Raw genomic sequence first — 21,492 nt, forward strand, 5'->3', positions numbered from 1 at the left:
GTTCTTAGCTAAAACAAAACATTATCCATAAAAGAATTTTTTTGTTAAATTACAATTAATCATTTTTTAAACTTATGCAGTTCAAAAACATCATTAAGAAAATATAAGACAACAGACTGGGAGAAAATATTTGCAAATCATATCAAAGCACTTGTAAATAGAATACATAAAGAATTCTTATAACTGAAGAAGACTCAATTTTTAAAATGTGCAGTCTTTGAGTAAACATGTCATTAAAGATATATACAAATGACTCAACAAGCATATAAAAAATGCACAACATCATTACTCATTACAGAAATGCAAATTAAAACCAAGATGAGATACCACTTCATAACCTCTGGAACCACACAATAACGAGTGCTGGTAAGGATGCAGAGAAATCGAAACCCTCATATATTGCTGATGGAATGTAAACTGGTGCAGCCATATTGGAAAATAGTTTTCTAGTTTCTTAAAAAGTTAAACAAATTTGTCATGATTTGACAATTCCACTCCTAGGTTTTTCACCTAAGAGACGAAAGTATATGTCTGCACAAAGACTTGTCACAAATGTTCACAGCAGCATTATTCATAATAGCCAAAAACTGGAAACAATCCAAATATACAACTGATGAATGAATAAACAAAATGTAGTATATTCATAATAGGGTATTATTCAGTAATAAAAAGGAACCACTGATACATGCTACAACATGGATGAACTTTAAAAACATGCTAAGTAAAAGAAGCCAGACACAAAGACCACATATTGTATGATTCCATTTATATGAAATGTACGGAAAATTCAAATCTATAGATATAGGAAGTGGATTAATGGTTGCCTGGGCCTGAGGGTGGGAATGGGAATTGACTGCAAATGCGATAAGGGATCTTGTGGGATGATGGAAATATTTCAAATGGATTGTGATGAAGGCTGCACAACTCTAAATTTACTAAAAATCACTGAATGAGAATTTTATGATGTTAATAACACCTCAGTAAAGCTCTTTTTAAAAATATGTATGAAGATATCTTTAATTGCAAAAAGAAAAATAGCAACTTTACAGTGGAGAAACCTGACAGACACCACCTTAACCAAGTGATCACAGTTTACATCACCAGAAATGGGACAAATTAACATCATGTGCCTCCTGATATGATGTACTGAAAAGAACACACTGTCATTTCCAGGGTGTTCCTACCCCAAAAACGCATACTGAATTGAATTGTAAAAAAAAAAATCAGACAAACCCAAATTGAAGGTTATTCCACAAAATAACTTTCCTGTATTCAAAAATGCGATGTTATATAAGTCAAAGAAAGACTGAGGAACTAGTCCAGATTAAAGGAAACTAAAGGGACATGACAATTGAATGCAATTTATGAGCCAAGAAAAAATTTTTTTTTTTTTGCTATAAAGGACATTGAGATAATAGGTGAAATTTGAATAAGGTCTGTATTAAATCACAGTACTGTATCAACATTAATTTCCTTATTTTGATGACTGTACTATGGTCATTTGAGAGAATGTATTAATTTTTTCATTGTGTCCATGATTTACTCTCAAACAGTTCAGGGAAAAAAATGAACACACACTGATATACACAGAAAATGCAAATGTGGTAAAATGTTAATATTTGCTGGAGGAAGAATATATGAGAATTATCTGTTCTGTTCTTGCAAATTTTCTGTATATATAACATGTCAAAAGTTAAAAGCAGTAGAAAAGCAGTATGCTGTAATGACAGTGTCTATTAACATATAGATCCCTTTGACTAAAAATTAGAAACAAAAAACATATAACAAGATAATGAGAAAAAATAATTTCTTGAAAATTTAAGATTTTTTTAAAAAGATATGAATCAAACAGTTCCCATACTGGAAGTAAACACATGGAGAAATGCCTATTGATAAAGAAATAGAGATTAAACAACTTTAAAACACCATTTTGTTCACTAGCAAAAATAAATTGTTAATACTCTAAGTGTCTGATGAAATTTGTATATATATTTATTGCTCTTGTCAATGTAAAGCAGCACAAACCATTTAAAAATACAAGGAAAAACCTACACGTGTTCATACTGACAGTACTTTCATTTCTAGGCATTTAAATAGTCTGATTAACAGCAATAAAGCTGTATTCCTGAAGATATTCTTTGTAACAATCTATGATAGCAAAAAGGAAGAACAAATGTCAAAATTTAGGGAACTGTTTTAATAAGTTGTAGTTCATCAACACAATAGGATATTTTCCTAAATATTTAAATTATGAGAACTACAGAAATAAAAATTTAAAACTATATATATTGATTACAAATATGTAAAAAAAATTTAAAGGATTAAAGAAATATACAAAAGTAAAAAGCATGTATAGGTACTAGAATAATTTTTTAATAAAAGTACTTTAATGTAATATTGTTTGAAGAATAAAAACCAATTGTATAATAATAAAGGCAGGAGAAGACTTTTGGAGGTGATGGATATGTTCATGGCATATGTAGTGATGGTTTCACAGATGTATACTTACCTCCAAACTCAAGTCGTATACATTAAATATGTGCAGCCTTTTGTATGTTAATACCTCAATAAGTGGTTTTTAAAAAATCAATTGGCAGTAGTATTTGGCAGTAGAAGCAATTAAGTATATGTCATTATAGTCCTTCACTACTCTGATTACTCCCAAAATTTAATTATGAATTAAAGTAATCTTTACCCCTGATGTGAGCATTCTAGAACGTACTTTCAAAAAGCATCTTGAAATTTCCATCAGTTCTCATCAAATAAAATGATTGTGAATGTTTTTTTAATTTTTCACTAATAATTTTTTTAGAAACTTAATTCATGGAAAAACCTATTTCAGCCATAACATCTTTAGGAGAAAGTGGAGAGATTTAGGAAATCAGTTGAACAATGAGATAGCAAAAAATCAATGCAAAGGCTGGAGACTGCTCCACGGGGATCAAAAACTACTCAATGAAAGTCGTAACCACCTTTGTTTTGAAAAGTATTCTTGATACCCAATGTGTTCAAAGACTGCCCTGGCTGCCGCCTCCAGCTGGCAGTGCCTCCAGCTGGCAGTGCACAGAGCCAACTTTGAGAAGGAATCTCCCTCTGGGCATCTGGAACCACAGAAGGGATCTGAAACCAGTGAGTTAAACTCCTGGGGGAGAATCTTAGCTGAGGAATTGGCTGGGGCAACTCTACCTAAAGCAGGTAGTTTTCCTTGGCACAGCCAGATCATTTACCCTCTTCAGCACTCAGGTAAATTGTTTAAACTATCAGAGAGGACTCAGTTGCCAAGAAACAGTGTCTGTCCTCAGCTCATTAGTTGGACAGCAAATAAATCTACCAACACCAATGCACCTGTCACTAGGCCAAGGACTAACCCTGAATGATGCTGTGGATAATTTACTACATGGCTGATCTCTTCCCAAGGCCTCATTTTCTCAGAATTTTTTCCAAGCAAAATTTAATTTGTTCTTATTCCCCTTCCCCTATTTGCTTTCCGAAGACATTCCAGGGTTTGAGTGGGAGAGTCTTAGTCACAAAGAGAAAGGCTGTGCACTAAATTTCACTTATAGGACCATGGAATGTTAAAGTTGTGAGGGAAGGGCCATATTTTTCTTAAACATAAGCCAGACAGTTTCCATCACAATACTCAACTCTGCCGTTATGGCTCAGAAGCAGCCAAAGATAAAATGTAAACTAGTGGAGATGGCTGTGTTCCAGTAAAACTTGAACAAATGGAGGCAGCAGGCTAGATTTGTCCCAAGGGCCCATATTTTGCTGATCCCTTTCCTAGGGAGTCAGGGACTCAGAGTTCTAATATGGGAATGTTAGGGTCATTCTAGATATGCCCCTGAAAAGAACCCCCACCCTCCAACTAATAATCTGAGATGCCTTTCTAGGCCAGAAAGCTCTGTATTGAGTCCTGGCCCCTGACTCACTTCCAAGGGTCAGGTGGAGTGAAACACACTTTGTATTCTCTCTCCTCAGTGAGGCCCAACCCCTCAGGGAAGACTAAGAGCAGAAAGCACCATGAGCCTGACACCTGGGCTGACTCCACTAGGAAAAGGAATTGGGGTTGAGTTCAGCAGCAGAATATCTGTCACATTTACCTTTTTCTTCAAATATAAGCTGGTGCTCACTTTAAAGGCTTTGAGAGTTACAAGGCTTACATGTTAAGATTTTACCAAGTCAAAACTTCCAAGTTTCAAACAAAAAAGCAAATATTCTGATTCAAAAACTATTTCATCATTATACAAAAAAAAAAAGATAAATATTTTAAAACAGACACACACAGTACTTAACATTTTATATTGAATTTAACATCTTACATTTTTTCCAAAAACATTTCTTGCCTAACAAAAATGGAGGTGTGGCCCCATCAAAGAAAAGACTTTTATAATTATGATGTCCCTCTGCTAATTTTGTTGCATGTGATGCTATTCTTGCCCCAATTCACTTATTAGCACTCATAATCCACATCTCTGATTTTACCAAAACAAAGAATTAAAATTTACACACACATACTTGTGTGCCTTAAAAGACCTATATGATGGACTTGACATTCAAAACAAAAACAAAACAAAAAAATGAAGTCTCATTTCAGTGCATCCATTATTCTTGGCCTCTCATTGGGAAGCTGCAAGATGTCCTTGAATAAGATCCTGAACACGGGACAGAATAATCTCATTAGAACTGCTGCAATTTTCTGGACCATATGGTGGGTCTATAGTTAAGACCCCAGCCACACACAGAGTCCTTTGTGAATCTCCTTGTTCAGTGATGGGGATGTGGTTTTTCTCAAGCCATTTCTTCAGGCTGTTTTTTCTCTCTTCCAGATCCTCAGCGCTGTATGCCTTGCAGTCTCCAGATGTGAACAAATGCATCAGCTTCTCTCGTACCCTATGGTTCCCTTCATTCACAGTTTCAACAGTCTGCACAGCATGTCCCATAATTCCGGTCACAGACATGCTTCCATCTTCAAGGAAGTTCACGAGGACGATACTTTGGAGGAAAAGTAAGTTCAGAGCAGATTTGCAAAAGAAAAACCTAAAGGCCCATAAAACTATGGAAGAAGCAATGGAATGAGAGGCATCATCAACCCTGACAGGTCACTGGAATAATAGGGAATGCTCTTCCCTGTTTAAAATTAATCCTATCACCACCTAATGTTGTCATTCATGCAGTAAGCATTCATTGAGGTTCCTACACATCCAAAATTTTTGTTCAGCCTAAAGCTAATCATTGTGAGATGCAGTTAAAGCATTAGAGTTATAAATGCCTTAAATGTGTACTGAAAAGACAGCATACAGATTTAACTTTTAGAGTTAAAAAAACAACTGAATAACTCCTCTTAAAAAAAAGTGGACCAAAGAAAATAAGAACAAAATTAATAAAATAGAAAACAAGAGTCAATAAGAGGATCATCAAAGCCAAAAATTGAGTCTTTGAAAAAAAAATATAAAATTTATAAAACTCAGCAAGATTAATAACAAGAGAAAGAAGGCACATATAAACAATATTAGGAATAAGGCAGAAAAGATCCAACAACATAAAATATTAATGAATTTATGCCAATAATTTTGAACTTAAAACTGAAAACTTCCTAGAAAATATAAATTTCTAACTCAAAAAACAGAATATAAATAGTCCTATAATCTTGAAATAAAAATCGAATAACGAGTTTATGAACTTCCCACAAAGGGGGGAAAAAAGGCTCAGACAACTTAAACAAGTTCTATAAAATTTTCAAGAATCAAACATTTCTAATCTAACCAAATTCTTCTAGAGACTATAAAAAGGAACTTATGCCTTAACTAATTTAATGAAGTTAATATAACCTTGATACCAAAAGCAGAGGACAGGATTAAAAAATAAAACGAGAAGCTAATTCATGAATACAAATGCAAAAATCCTAAATACGATATGAAAAATGATACATGATATGCAATGTGATGTAACGATAATTTCACTTCTGTGGTCCTCTTCCCAAAAACCCAGTCTGTTAATGAGAAAACATCAAAAACCCAAATTGAGAGACATTCTACAGAATACCTCCCCAGTACTCTTCAAAAGTGTCAAGGTCATGAAAAACAAGGAAAGACTGAAAAACTGTCATAGATTGGAGGAGACTAAGGAGACATGATGATTAAATGTAATGTGGGATCCTAGATTGGATCCAGGAAGAAAAATAGACCATTAGTGGAAAAACTGGTAAAATCCAAATGATTACAGTTAATATAAATATTTCGTTTTGACAAATGTGTCATGGTTATGTAGGATGCTACCATTAGGGGAAGCTGGTTATATGGGTACTCTACTTTTTTTTTACAAATTTTCTGAAAAACTAAAACCATTTCAAAATAGAAGTGTTTCTGTATGTGTACCACCACCTTTAAAGTAGTCTTGCATAAATCTGATCCTAATCAAACCTCTAGATATATGAGTACCAGTTTATTGGAAATACATGTTATAAACTACACCATGATAATACAATAAGCTAAATCCAGATTGTGTTCAATTCTATAAGACAAATGACTCCATTTCTTCAACAAATAAGTGACATGGAACGCTAAAGAGAAAATTCAGAGTTATAGATTAAGATACTTAAGAGACAGATCAAAAAAAATAATAAACCAATATAAAAACATAATTTGAGACCATCAGGCAAATCTGAACTCAGACTAGGATTTAGCTAATATTAAAATTATTACTTTTGTTACATATTATATTGTTTACATTTATTAAAGAGGCCATATCTACTAAAAGATACTGAAGTATTTATAAACAAAATTATATATCTGTAATTGGCTTTAAAATACGTGGAAGGATAAGGATGATGTTTGTTATGCCATTCTCTTTACGTTTGTGTATTTTGAAATTTTCCAATAAAAATGTCATTAAGTGTCTCATTTATACAAACGTGGCTGGTTTGACAAGGTTATCCATAGTTTGAGCTGCAGTTAGATTCAAAGGCAATACAATTCTTACATGGGAATAATTAGCCTTTCATTATCTGTTTTCTGAGTTTGGGTATAACATAGAGGTAGCACAAAGGTATGTCATGATTTCTGGGAAGCAGGACCCATTACTCACTTGGCAGAAACTGGGTCTGTGGTTAAAACCCATCCTTTATACTCCTTCTCACTCGCTGTCACTCTGACTTCTTTGTAAGTGTAATTTTTCCATTCTAAGGGGCCTTTCTTCATCCATTCATTCATGGCGGCCAGCTGGCTAGATCTAAAACAACCACCGGTTCGGTTAATATAGACGTTCCACCCAAGCAAACGTCTTAGCCCTAATCTCTATCCTAGAAGAACATCTGTGATTTGCCCCAAGTTTCCATATCAGGAAAATAGTTAATACAGTATTTACTATTCAGCCTGAAAGCTAAGGGGACACCACGTCGCCGCGGGGCCCATTCTGGGATAACTCATCTGGCACACTTCTATTCCACCCCAATCCCATTCCAGATCGCCTTCTCGCTGGCTTTGAACTCTGCAGATGCATAAAACTCTTTAACCCCACACTCCTTGGATCAAAGGAGTTCATTCTACACCACTTTTAGCCAAAACTGAAAATGAAAACTCTGATAGTCACCCACCCGCTCTTTGGCTCCACGTCTCCCCTGGATGCCGCTAGGCAGAGGCCCCAGATTTGTGACGGTTTCCTCTTAATGTTTGTTTTGAAGATGCATAAACGAAGATGCAGCAACTGTGGCTCGAGAGCTCAGATTTCCTGGCCTAGCCTGCAGCTGCATGATACTTAGAGCCGTGCTCAGACCAAGTGGTACTTAACGCTTAATCCTGACAAACGAAAAAAAAATACCAGTTAAAACTCCTAGCAGCGACCCGCACTCCCCAACCACGTTGTGAGGAAGGAGTCTCTGGGGCGGAGCCCGCCTCGGTCCAGCATGCTTTGCGCCATGTCATCACTTCCTTCTCCCAGAATTCTTGTTTTGTAGTCATTGACCTCAGTCAAACCGGGAGGTCTGAGAGTCGCGGGACCTGGAGTGTTAAAGGCGGGGTGCAGGGTGCTGGCAGGGGTTGACATTTTTGTGTAATAATAGAAATAAGCCTGATTGTTCGCTAGAGCCACCCCTCTTCACTGCCACAATGGACATTTTAAAAAACTTTTTAAGAGGAAAATGCTCGTGTCAGCTCCTCGTTGAAGGTCGAAATGGAATTCCACTTTTGCCATGGATTCAAAGCACGTGAACCCTCTAGGTAAATCCTAAAGCCCTGGAAGTTTGAAGTGAAAGTGCCTTGGAGAAGAGCGACAGAGCCAAGCATTTCTTGTTTGGCTTGTGTAAGGCAATTAAGATGCCTGCTCCTTTGGGCTGTGCCCTTGGTACACCCCTGCAGGAGGTGCAGAAGCTAGAAAGAAAAGCACAAGGTTGGGTTGAACTCCATCTAGCCAAAGACTATAAACGACCCCACCCCAAGTGGAAAAGTGCAAAAGACTCACTTCCAGCACAGAATTCTGTTCGCGTACTTACTGGGCTCCTGGCGTGGTCCAGAATTTTTTTTGACTGTCATCCTAAAAAATGGTACAAGCTGGTAATTGTTGAATTCCCGCAAATGTGAACACCAAGAATGCTTTAGAAAAACTGAATTAGCGAACTTTCAAACCACGATGTAGAAAACATCGAAAATTAACCAGCTTTTCCCTTACTACTTGAGATTTAAGTTCCATATAATCCTCGAAGTACTATATTGTTTATTATTGTCATCATTTCAAATAATCTTTCCCACAACCTTCACTCATTGAATGATTGGCTGATTATATTAATGTGGCTTTATCAGATTAAATTAGATTTTGCCAGTTAAAGGTCTCTGTAAATCTACGAAGACCTAATATAAATACCCGAGTGAAGGGAAACCGTTGACCTCATAAAAATCCAGTTCAAAAGAGTTACAACCATTTTGCAACCAACTAGTTATTTGCATGTTAAGCCTTCTATCTATACTTCACAATAAGACTTTGGCCTTTGCGTGTGTATATGCGCGTGCGCGCATAGTCTACAAGTAGAAGCTAGCCTCAAGTTTAACTTAATTGATGAAAAAGGCAATTTCCCTCCCTTCTTTCCCCTCTCCTTTTAGTCTTCTAAGCTAAAGGCTTATTTCCAGCATCTACTGATGAGAATCACTTACTTCTAATAGACTGAGCCCCGCTCCTTCCCTAATACAAGTTCTCAGAAAGGCCCTCTCCTGTAGCCGGTCCTTACCGAGTGGAAATAGTGCCACTTGCTTTTGTTGGTCAACCCCATACCCTTGGACCCCTGTGGATGCCTCACACCAGTTGGTGTCCTTTCTCTCACAGTCTCTACTTTTCTGTCTCCCCAGTACCTCTCCATCTACTTCCTAAAGTCTGCCACCCCCTCAGACCTTTACACACACAATTTTAACCCCTTCCTCTGCCAATACCAAAATTGCTTATTTTATATTTTGGAGTACATTTAGTTTAATTTTCGTAAGAATTTTTTTTTAAGAAAATTTTCTTAAATGATCTGAAGAAAATCATAAGTTTAAAAACTGTCAAAAGTCTTATAATGTTCACCTTTCTTCATCATGGTACAAAACTAAACCCGGTCTGCCCTGGCTAAACTATCAAAAATTTTAATTCACTGTGTTATGTCTTAACAGTAGATAAAAAAAATGAAGTGGGGGTGGTGGTAATTTACTGTTTTGGTTTTTTTTTTATACAAGTAAGGTCAGAAAAAAATAACTCCAGTCATTTTGGTCTAAGATTTTTTTTTTTTAAGACAAGGCGACCCTTAGTTGACCTCACAGATTGCAAGGACCTTGGTCAGCTTACAATCCCTTATTTTTTTATTTTTTACGCCTACAACACCTAGTCTTCCTAGGTGGTCTCCCATCCAAGTACTAACCAGGCCTGACCCTGCTTAGCTTCCAAGATCAGACAGAATTGGGTTTGTTCAGGGTAGCATGGCCATAGACCTAAGATTTTTTTTTAATGTTCTGGCTTTTTCATTTATTTAACAAATAGAACTGAATACAAGCATCCATTTTTTATATCCATGTTTATTCATCAAGCAAATCAATCAAATTTTGCATACTTGTACATGCTACACTTTCTATTAGGAACTAGGAATTCAAAACGATTTAAAAAATGTCTTGTCTTTGGGTAATTGATAACGTCTCCTTGTACTTGGAAACAAGTAAGCTATCATTCTACTTGGAGGTAGTAGTAAATGGGAAGGGTTGGGGAAAGCGTTCTTAGAAAGCTTTTAAAGAGGTAGGTCTTGAATTGATTTATAGGCAATGTGAACCACCCTCAAAAAATTCTGTGTGGGATACAGAACATTGTCAAAGAAGGTGTGGGTCAGAGTGAAACCAGTGGGCAGCGAGTTATAGCAACCTAAGTTTCAATTCGGTTAAATCTGGTGTCCGGGTAAACCGGTTTTCCTGAAAAGAGAAAACTTGATTTATACTATTTGCTGATTTCTATGGTATAAATATTCCTACCCTGGATGATTTAAAGGTACCAATAATTTAACAACTGGCTCTAAAAATTTATGTATATTTAACAATGGGCTCTCTTGAGCTAGTATAACATGGTTCCTGCACACCACTGACTGCTCCTACCAGCTTTATGACTTTGGAAGTCATTTGCCTTCTTAAATTTCGGTTTTCTTATTCTATCAGTGAAAATGTGGGATTAGATGACCCAAGATAACGTCAGCTCTAAATTTTCATGACTAAGACACACACTAAATTTTCACTTAGTAAGTTCTGTAAACCCTCAAAGGGAAGGGATCATATCTGTTTTATTTCCTCCCATATACCTTACTACTTGAGCATTGCTTGATATATAGTAGGTACCCAATTTGAATTGAATTTTTATTTCTTAATCTGTTATATAGCACCTAATATGTGCCAAGCATTATTCTAAGAACTTTCAAACATTAACTCATTTATGAGTGAATAAATAGACTAAAGAGAATGATGGAATGAATGATTAAGTTGGTGTGTTAGAAAGGATACAAATTGGATGTGGGGAAAATAAGGAAGTATAGAGTATATATAGCATGAAACTTTAAAATGTAGCCTCTCTACTCAACAAAGCAGTGGTATTAGGGGGGAAATTTTTCCAGAAACACTTTCCAAATGGAAATCTAGTTTTAGGGAGGCAGTATCTCCAAATTGATTGGTTATCTGTCTTCCCCAGCCCGGCCCAGAGAGATTTCACAGCCTCTTCCTGTTCCCTAGCAGTGGAGTGAAGATAGGATTGTTTTCTTAGGATGAAAATGCTTTGAACAGACTTTGTGAAATCTAACACACTAAACAAATATAATGTGTGAAAGTTTAGAAAACTGCTTCTGTGTCATTGCCTCTCATACATATCCAGATATCTTTATGGATAAAAATCAGTGTCATTTTTTTTTTCCATTGAAGTCTTCTTATTCAAAGAGGTAATCAATCTCAATGATAAGAATATAGATTTTACAATAGATTTTATTTTGATTTGGAAAAAATAAAGTGGAGTTAACCATTTTTATTTTTCCCTGGAATTGTCCTGGAACAAAAAAAGATGTTCACTACTGAGTTCCTAAAAACTATTGCAGTGTTCCAGACAAGAAATTAAGTCCTAGCCTAAGCTGATAGCAATGGAAATGATAAAGGGAGAGAACCGTGGGTTCGACAAATCTTTCAAAGCAAAAATCAACAGGCTTTAGTGATCAATGGGAACAAGGGCATGCTAAGAAGAACTTTGATGCTAGGTCTTTAAAAGAAGTTCTCTTTTTTCTTCATTCATAATCCCCTGTTCCTCCTCATTTTTTCAAGATATTGGGCCTCCAAATAGATATTATATTTACCAAATTAGATAAGAAAATTTCTTCATGGAATAAAAAATGTTTCAATAGCACTGTGTTTATTATGGCACAGGGAGGCAACAGTGAGGTACCTCCTCCAAGCTCTTATACATTCACCCTAAATGTGAAATAAAATGAATCTGATTGAATCTGTGATTCATTTGCACGAAGTGACCACCTATAATATGGGTAACCAAAGAATGTGGGAATGACCGAAATTCTGAATTAAGGGACCTAGTTGTATTTTCTGGAAGCAGGACTGGAATGGGATTTCGCATATTAGTAGATGAAAACTTAATTATATTGCACCCTATTTAGACATTCTGTAACCGAGGGTTGGGAGCAAAAGACATAGAATAGAAAGGTCAACACGCAAAAGGGTGGGAGTTATTTCTCAGAGACTCTGAAACTGGAAAGCAGAGATACATTCCAGAAATGTATCTATACTGCTTCCTTAGGTCAGAAGCATTATGATGATGTGTTTTACTCATTTGTTTAGGCAAAGCAAACTTTCCCGACTGCTGTTTCCAAGGGTGACTGAAAGAAGGATACATCCAGCCAGTTAATAGTCTAGAAACTAGTGACTGATTTTTATCCCTTAGGCGGAGAAAACAATACCAAACCCCATTCCTACAGTTGCCGTTTACTCTGATTAGCCTATTAACAATGGCAACAGGATAGATGGAAGTGGTTTAATTATACTGAAAGCTGGTCTTAATAGGAATTACACTTGAGAGGGCAGTTTAAGGGAAGGCTACAGGGTTACTAAACTCTCCCTCCAACAGCCTACCTAGTCTTGTCTTTTTTTTTTTCTACCCACTGCATTTATCCTCTTGGCTTCCTCCAATTATCTTCAAAGGGTATGGGTATGTGTGTGTGTGGGGGGGTGCTCTTTCTTCTCTATCTTGTGGCAAATTATAGACACACATTTGAGCTTCCTAATGAAAAAAGGTAAAGTATGCTACTGAGCACACAGGGGAAATTATCTTCTCTGGTATAAAAAGCCAATAAAAATTACTGTGTATGAGCAAAACCACTGAGTCTATGCTATTCAGTGCATCATTATTTTGAAAAGTCAGAAAGACTTTAAAGTCTTTTTCTTTAACGATTAAATAAAAACATTTACAGGGCATTGGGATTCCTAGTATAGTTACCTTTCCTATTTTATTTATCAGTTGTATACATTATCTAGTGAGATGTTAAAAAATATTTTTTGAGTTTTTGAAAATGTTCTCCAATATGATTGATGAAGTCATAACTATTTGAGACTATATTTTACAATGTACATCATTTGCCTTTTCCAATAATGTGCATCACTCCATTTGCCAGTCTAAGACATTCCATTTCATAGGTATGGAGAAGGAAGGAGAAAAGTAATTCATTTCTTACATGTTACTGGTCAGAGTCTTAGCAGCTGCCTCTTCTTGGATTTCTTCCACAAAGAAATGATTTTTCTACCTGTCAATTACCTTGCTGACTGTAGATACTTCACTCATAATGAACAAAACCACACTTTGTGTCTAAATCACTTTTCTTTAGCTATGTGTTCAAGGGCTATGTGAGCCCTAAACTGTAATCGACCTTCCATTGAATAATCTTTGTAGTTTTTTATGTTGTCTAGGTTTTTTGTTGCACTGGCATAATCTCCTTTCAGATAGTATAGAATTCCCAGTTCATAGTAAGTATATGGCACCAAATAGTGGTCATACTTTAACAATTTCTCCTTTTGAATGACACGATTAAAGTACTGTTCAGCCGCTGAATATTTGCCTAAGTGTTTCAGGCACAGACCTTTTAGTAAATGTAGCAAGGTTATGTCATCTGTGGCATACTCTTTATTTGGATTTTCTTGTAAAAATTCTTCTCCTTTGTCAATTATTGATAGCCAGCATGAAATAAGGTGTAGTTTTTTGCTCATGACTCGGAAACCACTCCAGGCATAAATGAATTCCAGAATGGGCTGTGCTATAAACCAGCCTGTAGTAGTACCATAGCGCTGACCCTTCTCAGCAACAAACTTTTCTACTGGCACAGAAGTTCCTAACAGTTTGATTTTAAAGCTATCTACTTTTAGGAAGAGAGAGTTCATGTCCTCACTTACTGATTTCGCAAAACCAGAAGGAAGCAAAGCCAGTAGTACAGCTTTACTGTATGAATATATTGCTTTGGACCACCTGCTGTTTCGTGAGAGCAGATCGGCATAGTAGTAAGCGTGTTTCCAATCCTGCAAAAAAATGTGGCACCACATGAGTTCCCAGTAACAGAGGTGATGACTCTGCTTCCATTCATTCTGAAGAAAAATGCACTCTTCTAATATTAACTGTGCATTTTCAAAATTTCCTTTCAGCATACTAAAACGTGCATGGAAAAATTTAAGTATGACACACTTTGGAAATTTCTGGAGGTAGAACAGGAAGAGATCTTCTATAGTAGAATTGTGACCCTTTTCAATACCAAAAGCTACATTGATATAATTGTAATAAAAGAGTAGAGTCAAAATACTTAAGATATTATTTATATGCAATTTAGATGCACTTTCATAAAGCAAAGCCAAGCCTACCTCTCTATTACCATAATATCCAACAATATTGAGTAATTTAAGTATCTTTGGTGGCACAAGTGATAATATCAAATTGAATGCTCCAAGTCCAAATTTTATTCCTCCAACCAGGTGTCTGTAGGTTTTGCTTTGGTTGCTAGGTATCTGTGTTAACACTTGTTGACAGTCTTTATATATTTGGTAACTTAACCCAATGTTGATCCCACTTTTAAGAAAACCAAGTATATTCTCCTCCTGTATAAATGTTATAGTGGATTTCAAGATCAAACACTCAGCATAGCAGATTTCTGCATGCAATTCTTCTTCTTTGACAGCTTTTATTCCCTGTTTACCCACCACACGAGAAAAACTTGTTATCCTAGCTTTTCTTCGGAAACTGTTACAGGTTTTCAAAGCTTCCTTTGCAGCAGTCATTCCAATCTGTATATCCTGTGGATCAAAAGTTAAGATGGCCTTGACAACCATAAGGATACCATAAATGAGGGCATGGTATATGCTGTTTTTCGACCATGGATGAATGAGATTTATGGCATCTGAGAATCTGTTATTTAGAAATAAATACAATCCAGTTGTGCATTCTTCCAGAGAGGATAGTAGATTCATCGTTGTTGCCACAGGGATAATTTCATAAGCATCTTCGAACTTGTCATCCTTATCATTTTCTTCCTTACATAAAGTAAATGGTGTTAAGTCATCTGCATTATCATTTTCTCTTTTATATAGAATAAGGGACATATTTGCTTCCCCACTTTAGAGATGGGAAATAACTGCAGTGGAGTGATGTGGCAGTGATGAGGGTAGCTCCTGTTCTCCTTCCTGGAGTCACTTCTTCCACAGTCTGAGGTGGTGCTGTTATAATGGAGGCAAACAAACTACTAGTTGTGAGGTGCAGCATTAGGATATTCTCATCTAGGTCAGACAAAGGGGAAAAAAAGATAATTTTATTTACCTAGAAGATGTATTTCTGAAAAGTTCAAATCATTTGGAATGAACTGAAGAAAACACATTCTTTTAAAACACTGTGAAGTAAATCCTTTGTAAATGGAAGAGGTGTTTTTTTTTTGTATGCACCCCTCCAATCTATCATTTTCATACAATCATGCTTTTGTGTATTTGTGTTGTAGAACTGTACCGTGATAGCTGTAAAATTTCTCTCTAGAAAGGCTTTGGGAGCAAGAATCTGGCTGGAGAGGGGAATGCATTTACATAGGTCTCTAGTCAAGACTGAGGATGGAGTGACTTGTTCAGACCAAAAAATTAAGATTATAGAAATGAAAAATCTATTCCATTCTATTCTTAGTACTACTACACTTGAAATATAGAAAACTAGGTCTTATGAAATAATATGATTAGTCGTATAGGACTTTGGACATAGAAAGTGCTAGGTAAACTAGAAAGATTTCCTAGCATTGTTGCAGTTAGAAAAAAAATTCAAATATAACAGTTGTTATCACAGCATTACTGTGGTATCTTGGTAGGAAGGTGGGGTACCGGGTGGGCACAATGGCAAACCAATTACAAATAGCAAGCTATTTAATTTCATAATAACACAATAGGTTTGACTAATCTATTTTAACAAGTAGAAACAGTGAATCAACACTTTAATCATAACTATTACAATACTTTACAGTCATTACAAGTATACTTTAAAATGTACTTTAATTCTGTATCTTCATAAGTTAAAAGACAGGAGGGGAAGGTAAAGCAGAGAATAATCAAAGGAAAAGACATTCAAATTTTGACACAGAGGGAAGAGGGAAAATATGTTATATATGAGAAAAAAATGACAAGGAGGACGGCCTTAAAGGAATTATTTAAATTGCTTGCCTTTACACCTTAAGGTTATGTCTAAGGGTATTAGCTATGGTAACCACTATCCATTGAAAAGCTAAGTCAATTACACATTTATCTAAACATTCAATTCTGAGTGGAAAAGTCACGCAGCCAATTAGGAGAGAAATTTTCCATTTAATATTTTTGGGCCGTGGTCGACCATATGGGTAACTGACATCACAGAAAATGGAACTGCAGATAAGAGGGGACTACTGTACATGCAATTTAATAATTTTAAAATCTATTGCCAAATTGACCTTCAGATATGTTATTTCACATTCCTATTAGTAGGTATAAGTGCCAATTTCACTGCACTCCTGACAAAAAAGTATGTTGTTTTAATTTGCATTTATAGTTAGGATAGGTATTTTTGTTTTTGCTTTTCCAAACTTTTTCTCCTTTATTTTTTTATTGGGTAAACTCATGTTTTGTTCTTTACTAGAGATTCCAGACTCTTTGATTTGGGGAACTAGCTAGATCTGAAAAAAATGGAAGATGGACAGACTTTTTTCTATCAAGAAAACATGAGATTTAAAACAAATTACTGTTAGCATCCTTTCATTTAAAAAAAAATGATGGGAGGAGCATTTTAATAGGAAAAAAGTAAGATATATTCACAGAATAAAAAATCGTTCTTCCCAAGAAAGATTGGTTTGCAATAGTCCTATTTTTCTGGGATTGGAGAAATTTTTATCACAGTTCAGACTGACAGTCCTTGTAGCAGGATTTGGGGACCACAGCTCTCACCATTCTGCAATTTCAAGTCTTAGTCTCACTTGAAAAACAAGAGATTAGACTAGTCTAATAAAATTCCTTCTATCCTGAATTTCAAGCCATTTCTTTTATATGTACTCTAAACTTAATTTTATCTATTTGAGAGTTGTAGTGTATGCATCTATTTGTCATTGGCTTTGAAATAGATTTCATTTGCTTAAAAAAATATAGTGTACCTAATCCTATACAAATTAGCTTCACAAACTAAATTTTGTATAAAAAATGTCAGTTTCCTCATTGCTCATGAAGACCCATCTCCCCATTCTCCAGGCAAATACCTTTGCATATAACCCTTAAGGTTTCGGCATTTAATTTTAGGATTCCTGGAGATTTATTTTTCATGAAGAAAATTTCTTTTTCTGACTTGTTGCTTCTTATATATGTCAGAATGTTTTTCTCTCTGTGGATTGGGTCAAGAAGTGACAATTTCCCTTACTGAAGCCAATGAGTGAAGAGACAAAGATGTCTTAAGGAGTGACCATCTAAGGCTGGTCACCATATTCTGTAGTCTAGTCCCTAGGTTTGCAGAAACAAAATTTCAGTTTTGTCAATGTACCTAGATCATATCAAATTTTTAGCAACTGACAAAGGTTTGTCAGACTACGACTCCCCCCTCCTCCTTCTACTACAACTTCGACTACGACTATGATTACTACTACCACCACCAGCTAACATTTTTTGAACACTTAGTATGTGCTAGATACTTGGTTTACCTTATGTAATCCTAAAAGCATCTCTCTGACATAGGTTCTATTATTAAACCTCATTTTGCAGATGAGTAAATTGAAGAACCAGGAGATTAAAAACTTGGTCAGGGTTAGGCAGCTATTAAATAGTGGAGCCAAACTTCAAATCCCTTCCTGTCACACTCTATGAGTTTATGCTCTTAATTATTACACCTCTACTAGATGATTTTATGAACTACAACAATTTTTATTAATTTACAGAACTTAATCCTTTCCAGGGACTAGAAGATCAGTATCAAAATACCAAACAAAGGGGAGTCAATGCTCTTTAGCAGTATTTTTCTGAGTACAGTAACATAATTTCTCTCCTTCCAAGATAGTGCCGAATAAATAGCTAAACTCTAAGTTTAAGCTTGTCTAGCTCTCTAGTTAAGACACCAAGCTGACCAAGTCTCTTTTGCTAATATTTTTTTAGAGGAGGAACACAATTGATTAAAGACTTGATGGTTTTATAGTTTCACACTTTTTAACACAATCAGGCATTCCTCAGAAAGCCTCACTCTTCCTAGATTGTTTTACACTCCCAAATCACCCATTTTGGTAATATTTATATTAGCAGGGCACTCTTGCATCACATTTTTCTTCCTCGTTTCATTCTTTGAAGTTGGTCAAAGCACTGGTGTTCTTTAACTGTTGCACCAACCCCACCATACTTCAGCACTGATTGTTGCCCAGTACTTGGCTAATGAGAAGTTAATTTCTGTATACAATATGAAAGAATTGTAAACATGCCTCTAAGAATTTTTTCTTCTCAGAATTCTTAACAGCATTCAAGAGGAAACAGAAGATTATGAAGTGTTGAAAAGAGAAAAGAAAGCTGCAGTTGAACATAGCTGTCTGGACTGACTTACAATAAATACAAACACAACACATACAGAAATACATATTAAAAGACAAGTGTTTGAAACCACAGATTATTTCTTTATATCAAAAAATCGACACACATACAAAGGTCTAAACTTGTTTTTCTTTTTTTAAGGTTTTCACATCCAAGCTAAAACAGTGCCAATGACTTAAAAGTGAAACTAAAATGGAGAAGAAAATAAGATAAAAACTTTTTTTGTGCTTCTCTGGAAATACTTATCTAGGAAATGCAGATAAATTTTGAAAGCTGCTGTAAAAGAATTAAGAATTACCCCTCTTTTCCTAAACTTACCAATAATATTACCAATGTTTAACAATCGTAACACGTTGAGACTTAGTATTTCATATTAGGAAATATTAGAATATTTGTTGAATTAAGTAGCTTTCACATTTAAATTAAACCCGGGAATGTGATCTGAATTTAGTACAGAGTGCTAAAGGCAAAAATTTACATAGGTAAGACTGATTTCAAAAGAATCAGCAGGAATAAAAGTACTCTGTACAATTAAAATCTTCTTGATCTGGATTAACGTGCGGTGAAAAGAATTGGGTAAGTGTTCTTAGAGAAAATGCTCAGTATAATAGTGAACAGAATAGTATACAGTACTATTATTTTTTCATGGCAACTACGTTAGCAAAGCCCAGCCTAGATTTAGCCCTCTTTTTAATAGAGATAAATAACATGTAATTAGCTTATCAAAGCACCTGTCTCCTAGAGAGGCAGGCAAGCCAGTCAGTACTTGAAAGCAGTTTAAGTTGGAAAATTGCTTTTTTACATATTGTTTGCATTATTATTTGCTCAGAAACTATCTTTTGTACAATAGTATTTAGAGCCAAAAAATAGTTATTGAGATCTATTAGAAGCTATGTAGTATAATCAGTATTATCTTTCGATGTTATCTATGTTTTATCCAACAGCAATTTTCATAATTTCTTAATAGAAGAAAGTCAAATTAGTGAGGCTTTATAGAATGATACTGTATTCTGTCTTTCAGGGAGTATGTAAAAAGATTTTTATCGTTTAATCCTTTTGAGAACCACCCTGTTAAGAAGGTAACAACAAAATCAGTAAGACTAAGGGAGGACAAATATACTCTATAGAACTTCTATTTTCTTGCTAGAGATTTCCTTGAGAGAGGCTAATTCCATAATTTGATAAATCTTTAAAAAATATATGTATAAACTCATAGCATTACCTAGAGAGAATCCATACTTTATTCACCTGAATAAAGGCTTATTCAACTAAGCCGTTTTTCTTTTACTCTGTATCCCACACCTATACACACCAAGTGAAGATACAGTAGATCAAAAAAATAAAAATATAAATTCCGAAAGATTCCTTCTTTTACGTGGAACATTTCCAACTCGTGTATTCCAAGTATTTATTTTTTGGAGTGGATGGTAAAACAGAAGTTAAATCTGTATTTGTACAGTTGATGTCTGGCAAATGCAGTGTATAAAGTCAAAATGGGATTTTAAGTGATTCTAACATAAAAGGTTTTCATATATTTGATATATAGAGTGGCTAAGCAGCAAGCGCCTGCTACTCAAAGATGACTTCAGTCTTAGTTCTCAGTATGAGTATTTAGTGGATGAGATATGTTACTACAATATAAAGCAAAAAGCACTAGAAGGGAAGCACAAATAAAATGTGCTTCAAATGCGAATATTTTCAGCGTTGCCACTAGCCAAAATACTTTAAGGATTTATGGTTTTGTCACAATTTCAATTTAACAGAAAGAAAGAAAGGAAAAAAGAAAGGAAAGAAGGAAAGAGAGAAAGAGAGAAAGAAAAAGAAAAAGGAAAGAAAGAAAGGAAAGAAAGAAAGAAAGAGAAAGAAAGAAAGAAAAGAAAAAGAAAGAAAGAAAGAAAGAAAGAAAGAAAGAAGAAAGAAAAAGAAAGAAAGAAAAAGAAACAACTCTATTCCTTTGTTCCCCAGACTCCAAGAACTCGGAATGTGTTGGTGAATATTGAGGGCTTGTTCTCAAGGGTTAGAGGGTCAGTGTGGGACAAGCGGTCCATCAGGGTTCACCCCTTTTCAGGCCTATAGTGCAGAGACCACTGCTAAGAATGGCGGGGTTCATGGAATTCTCACCTTGGCCAAACTCCCAATTACCTCTGATGAGCCCCAAAGATCACTTGGTAGTCTAGGCCAGGTTCCCCAGCAGAACGGCAGCGACGGCTGCAACATCAACGGTTAAATTTTAGTGTTTCATAAGGCCGGTCTACTGCACCTGTAGTAAGATTACTAGAGCTGAGGGTCTCTAGATGGAGGGGAAAGAAAGGGGGAGGAGAGAAGGGAAGGAAAATAGGGAGGGTACAGGAAAAAGGGGAGGGAGGGGGCGGGACACCGAGGGGAAGGCCAGGGGTTTACAGGAGCGATTCTGCGTTCCCATGGAAACGTATCCCTCCGCCTGCGATCGGTGTCTTAGCCTCTTCAGTTCCCTCCGCGCCGCTTCTCGGCTGTTTCCGCCCAACTCCTTTGTGCCGCGCAGAACGTCGAAATGACGCATGCGCAAAGAAAGCCACGCCGCATATATAAGCACGAACCCAAGCTTTTCCTCGTAGTGCCGCCGGACCGTTGGCGAGTGGTTTTTCGTTGCGGTTTTTGTATTACGCGATTTCTGGGCGCTGCGAGCTAAGAGAGCAGAGCTTGCAGGCCAACCATCATGTCGCGTTACGGGCGGTATGGAGGAGGTAAGAGGCCAGGGCCCAGTGAGGGACGTTGCTGTGGGTGTAGCGAGTATTGCGAGGCCGTGGTGTTGGCGCGGCGGTTGGGAGACGGTTATTCCGCGTGCGTAATGGCGGCTTCGGCGCACACCATACGAAGCCAGAGGCAGCGGGGGCGGGGTATTGAAGGAAGACGGGGGATGGCGGGTGTAGGTCTGTGC

At 36.2% G+C, this 21,492-nt stretch overlaps 3 protein-coding genes and 1 pseudogene across 8 annotated transcripts in view; 1 reads left to right on the forward strand and 3 right to left on the reverse strand.

Moving 5' to 3' along the window:
• Positions 1–4,277: 4,277 nt before the first annotated feature.
• Positions 4,278–7,937, reverse strand: GEMIN6 (gem nuclear organelle associated protein 6). 2 transcript variants are annotated; one of them, XM_011361386.2, is made up of 3 exons: positions 7,816–7,937; positions 7,084–7,227; positions 4,278–4,992 (listed from the first exon to the last, which is right to left on the reverse strand). In XM_011361386.2, the coding sequence occupies exons 2-3, from the start codon at positions 7,206–7,208 to the stop codon at positions 4,617–4,619; spliced, it is 501 nt and encodes a 166-aa protein (XP_011359688.1). In that variant the 5' UTR covers positions 7,209–7,227; positions 7,816–7,937; the 3' UTR covers positions 4,278–4,616. The 2 variants fall into 2 exon arrangements, with proteins under 2 accessions (XP_011359688.1, XP_011359687.1); XM_011361385.2 differs by having other exon boundaries at positions 7,592–7,888.
• Positions 7,938–9,828: 1,891 nt separating this feature from the next.
• LOC111740662 lies at positions 9,829–9,947 on the reverse strand (annotated as a pseudogene).
• A 3,073-nt stretch (positions 9,948–13,020) lies between these two features.
• On the reverse strand, positions 13,021–21,100 carry LOC105292954 (tetratricopeptide repeat protein 39B-like). 2 transcript variants are annotated; one of them, XM_023531344.1, is made up of 3 exons: positions 20,976–21,100; positions 20,697–20,783; positions 13,021–15,293 (listed from the first exon to the last, which is right to left on the reverse strand). In XM_023531344.1, exon 3 carries the CDS (start codon positions 15,117–15,119, stop codon positions 13,350–13,352), a length of 1,770 nt encoding a protein of 589 aa, XP_023387112.1. In that variant the 5' UTR covers positions 15,120–15,293; positions 20,697–20,783; positions 20,976–21,100; the 3' UTR covers positions 13,021–13,349. The 2 variants fall into 2 exon arrangements, with proteins under 2 accessions (XP_023387112.1, XP_011359690.1); XM_011361388.2 differs by having other exon boundaries at positions 20,697–20,835; positions 20,976–21,051.
• The window catches only part of SRSF7 (serine and arginine rich splicing factor 7), a 5,876-nt gene continuing 5,420 nt past the window's right edge, over positions 21,037–21,492 (forward strand). For 2 of the 4 annotated variants that reach the window (XM_011361389.2, XM_011361391.2), the window contains exon 1: positions 21,037–21,298. In XM_011361389.2, coding sequence (XP_011359691.1) covers positions 21,271–21,298 — 28 coding nt within the window. In that variant the 5' untranslated portion in view covers positions 21,037–21,270. The remainder of the gene's footprint in view (positions 21,299–21,492) is intronic. The other 2 variants (XM_011361390.2, XM_011361392.2) reach the window with 1 other exon arrangement.

The sequence above is a fragment of the Pteropus vampyrus genome, unplaced genomic scaffold (assembly GCF_000151845.1).
Source record: "Pteropus vampyrus isolate Shadow unplaced genomic scaffold, Pvam_2.0 Scaffold66, whole genome shotgun sequence".
In the NCBI taxonomy this organism is placed as follows: domain Eukaryota; kingdom Metazoa; phylum Chordata; class Mammalia; order Chiroptera; family Pteropodidae; genus Pteropus; species Pteropus vampyrus.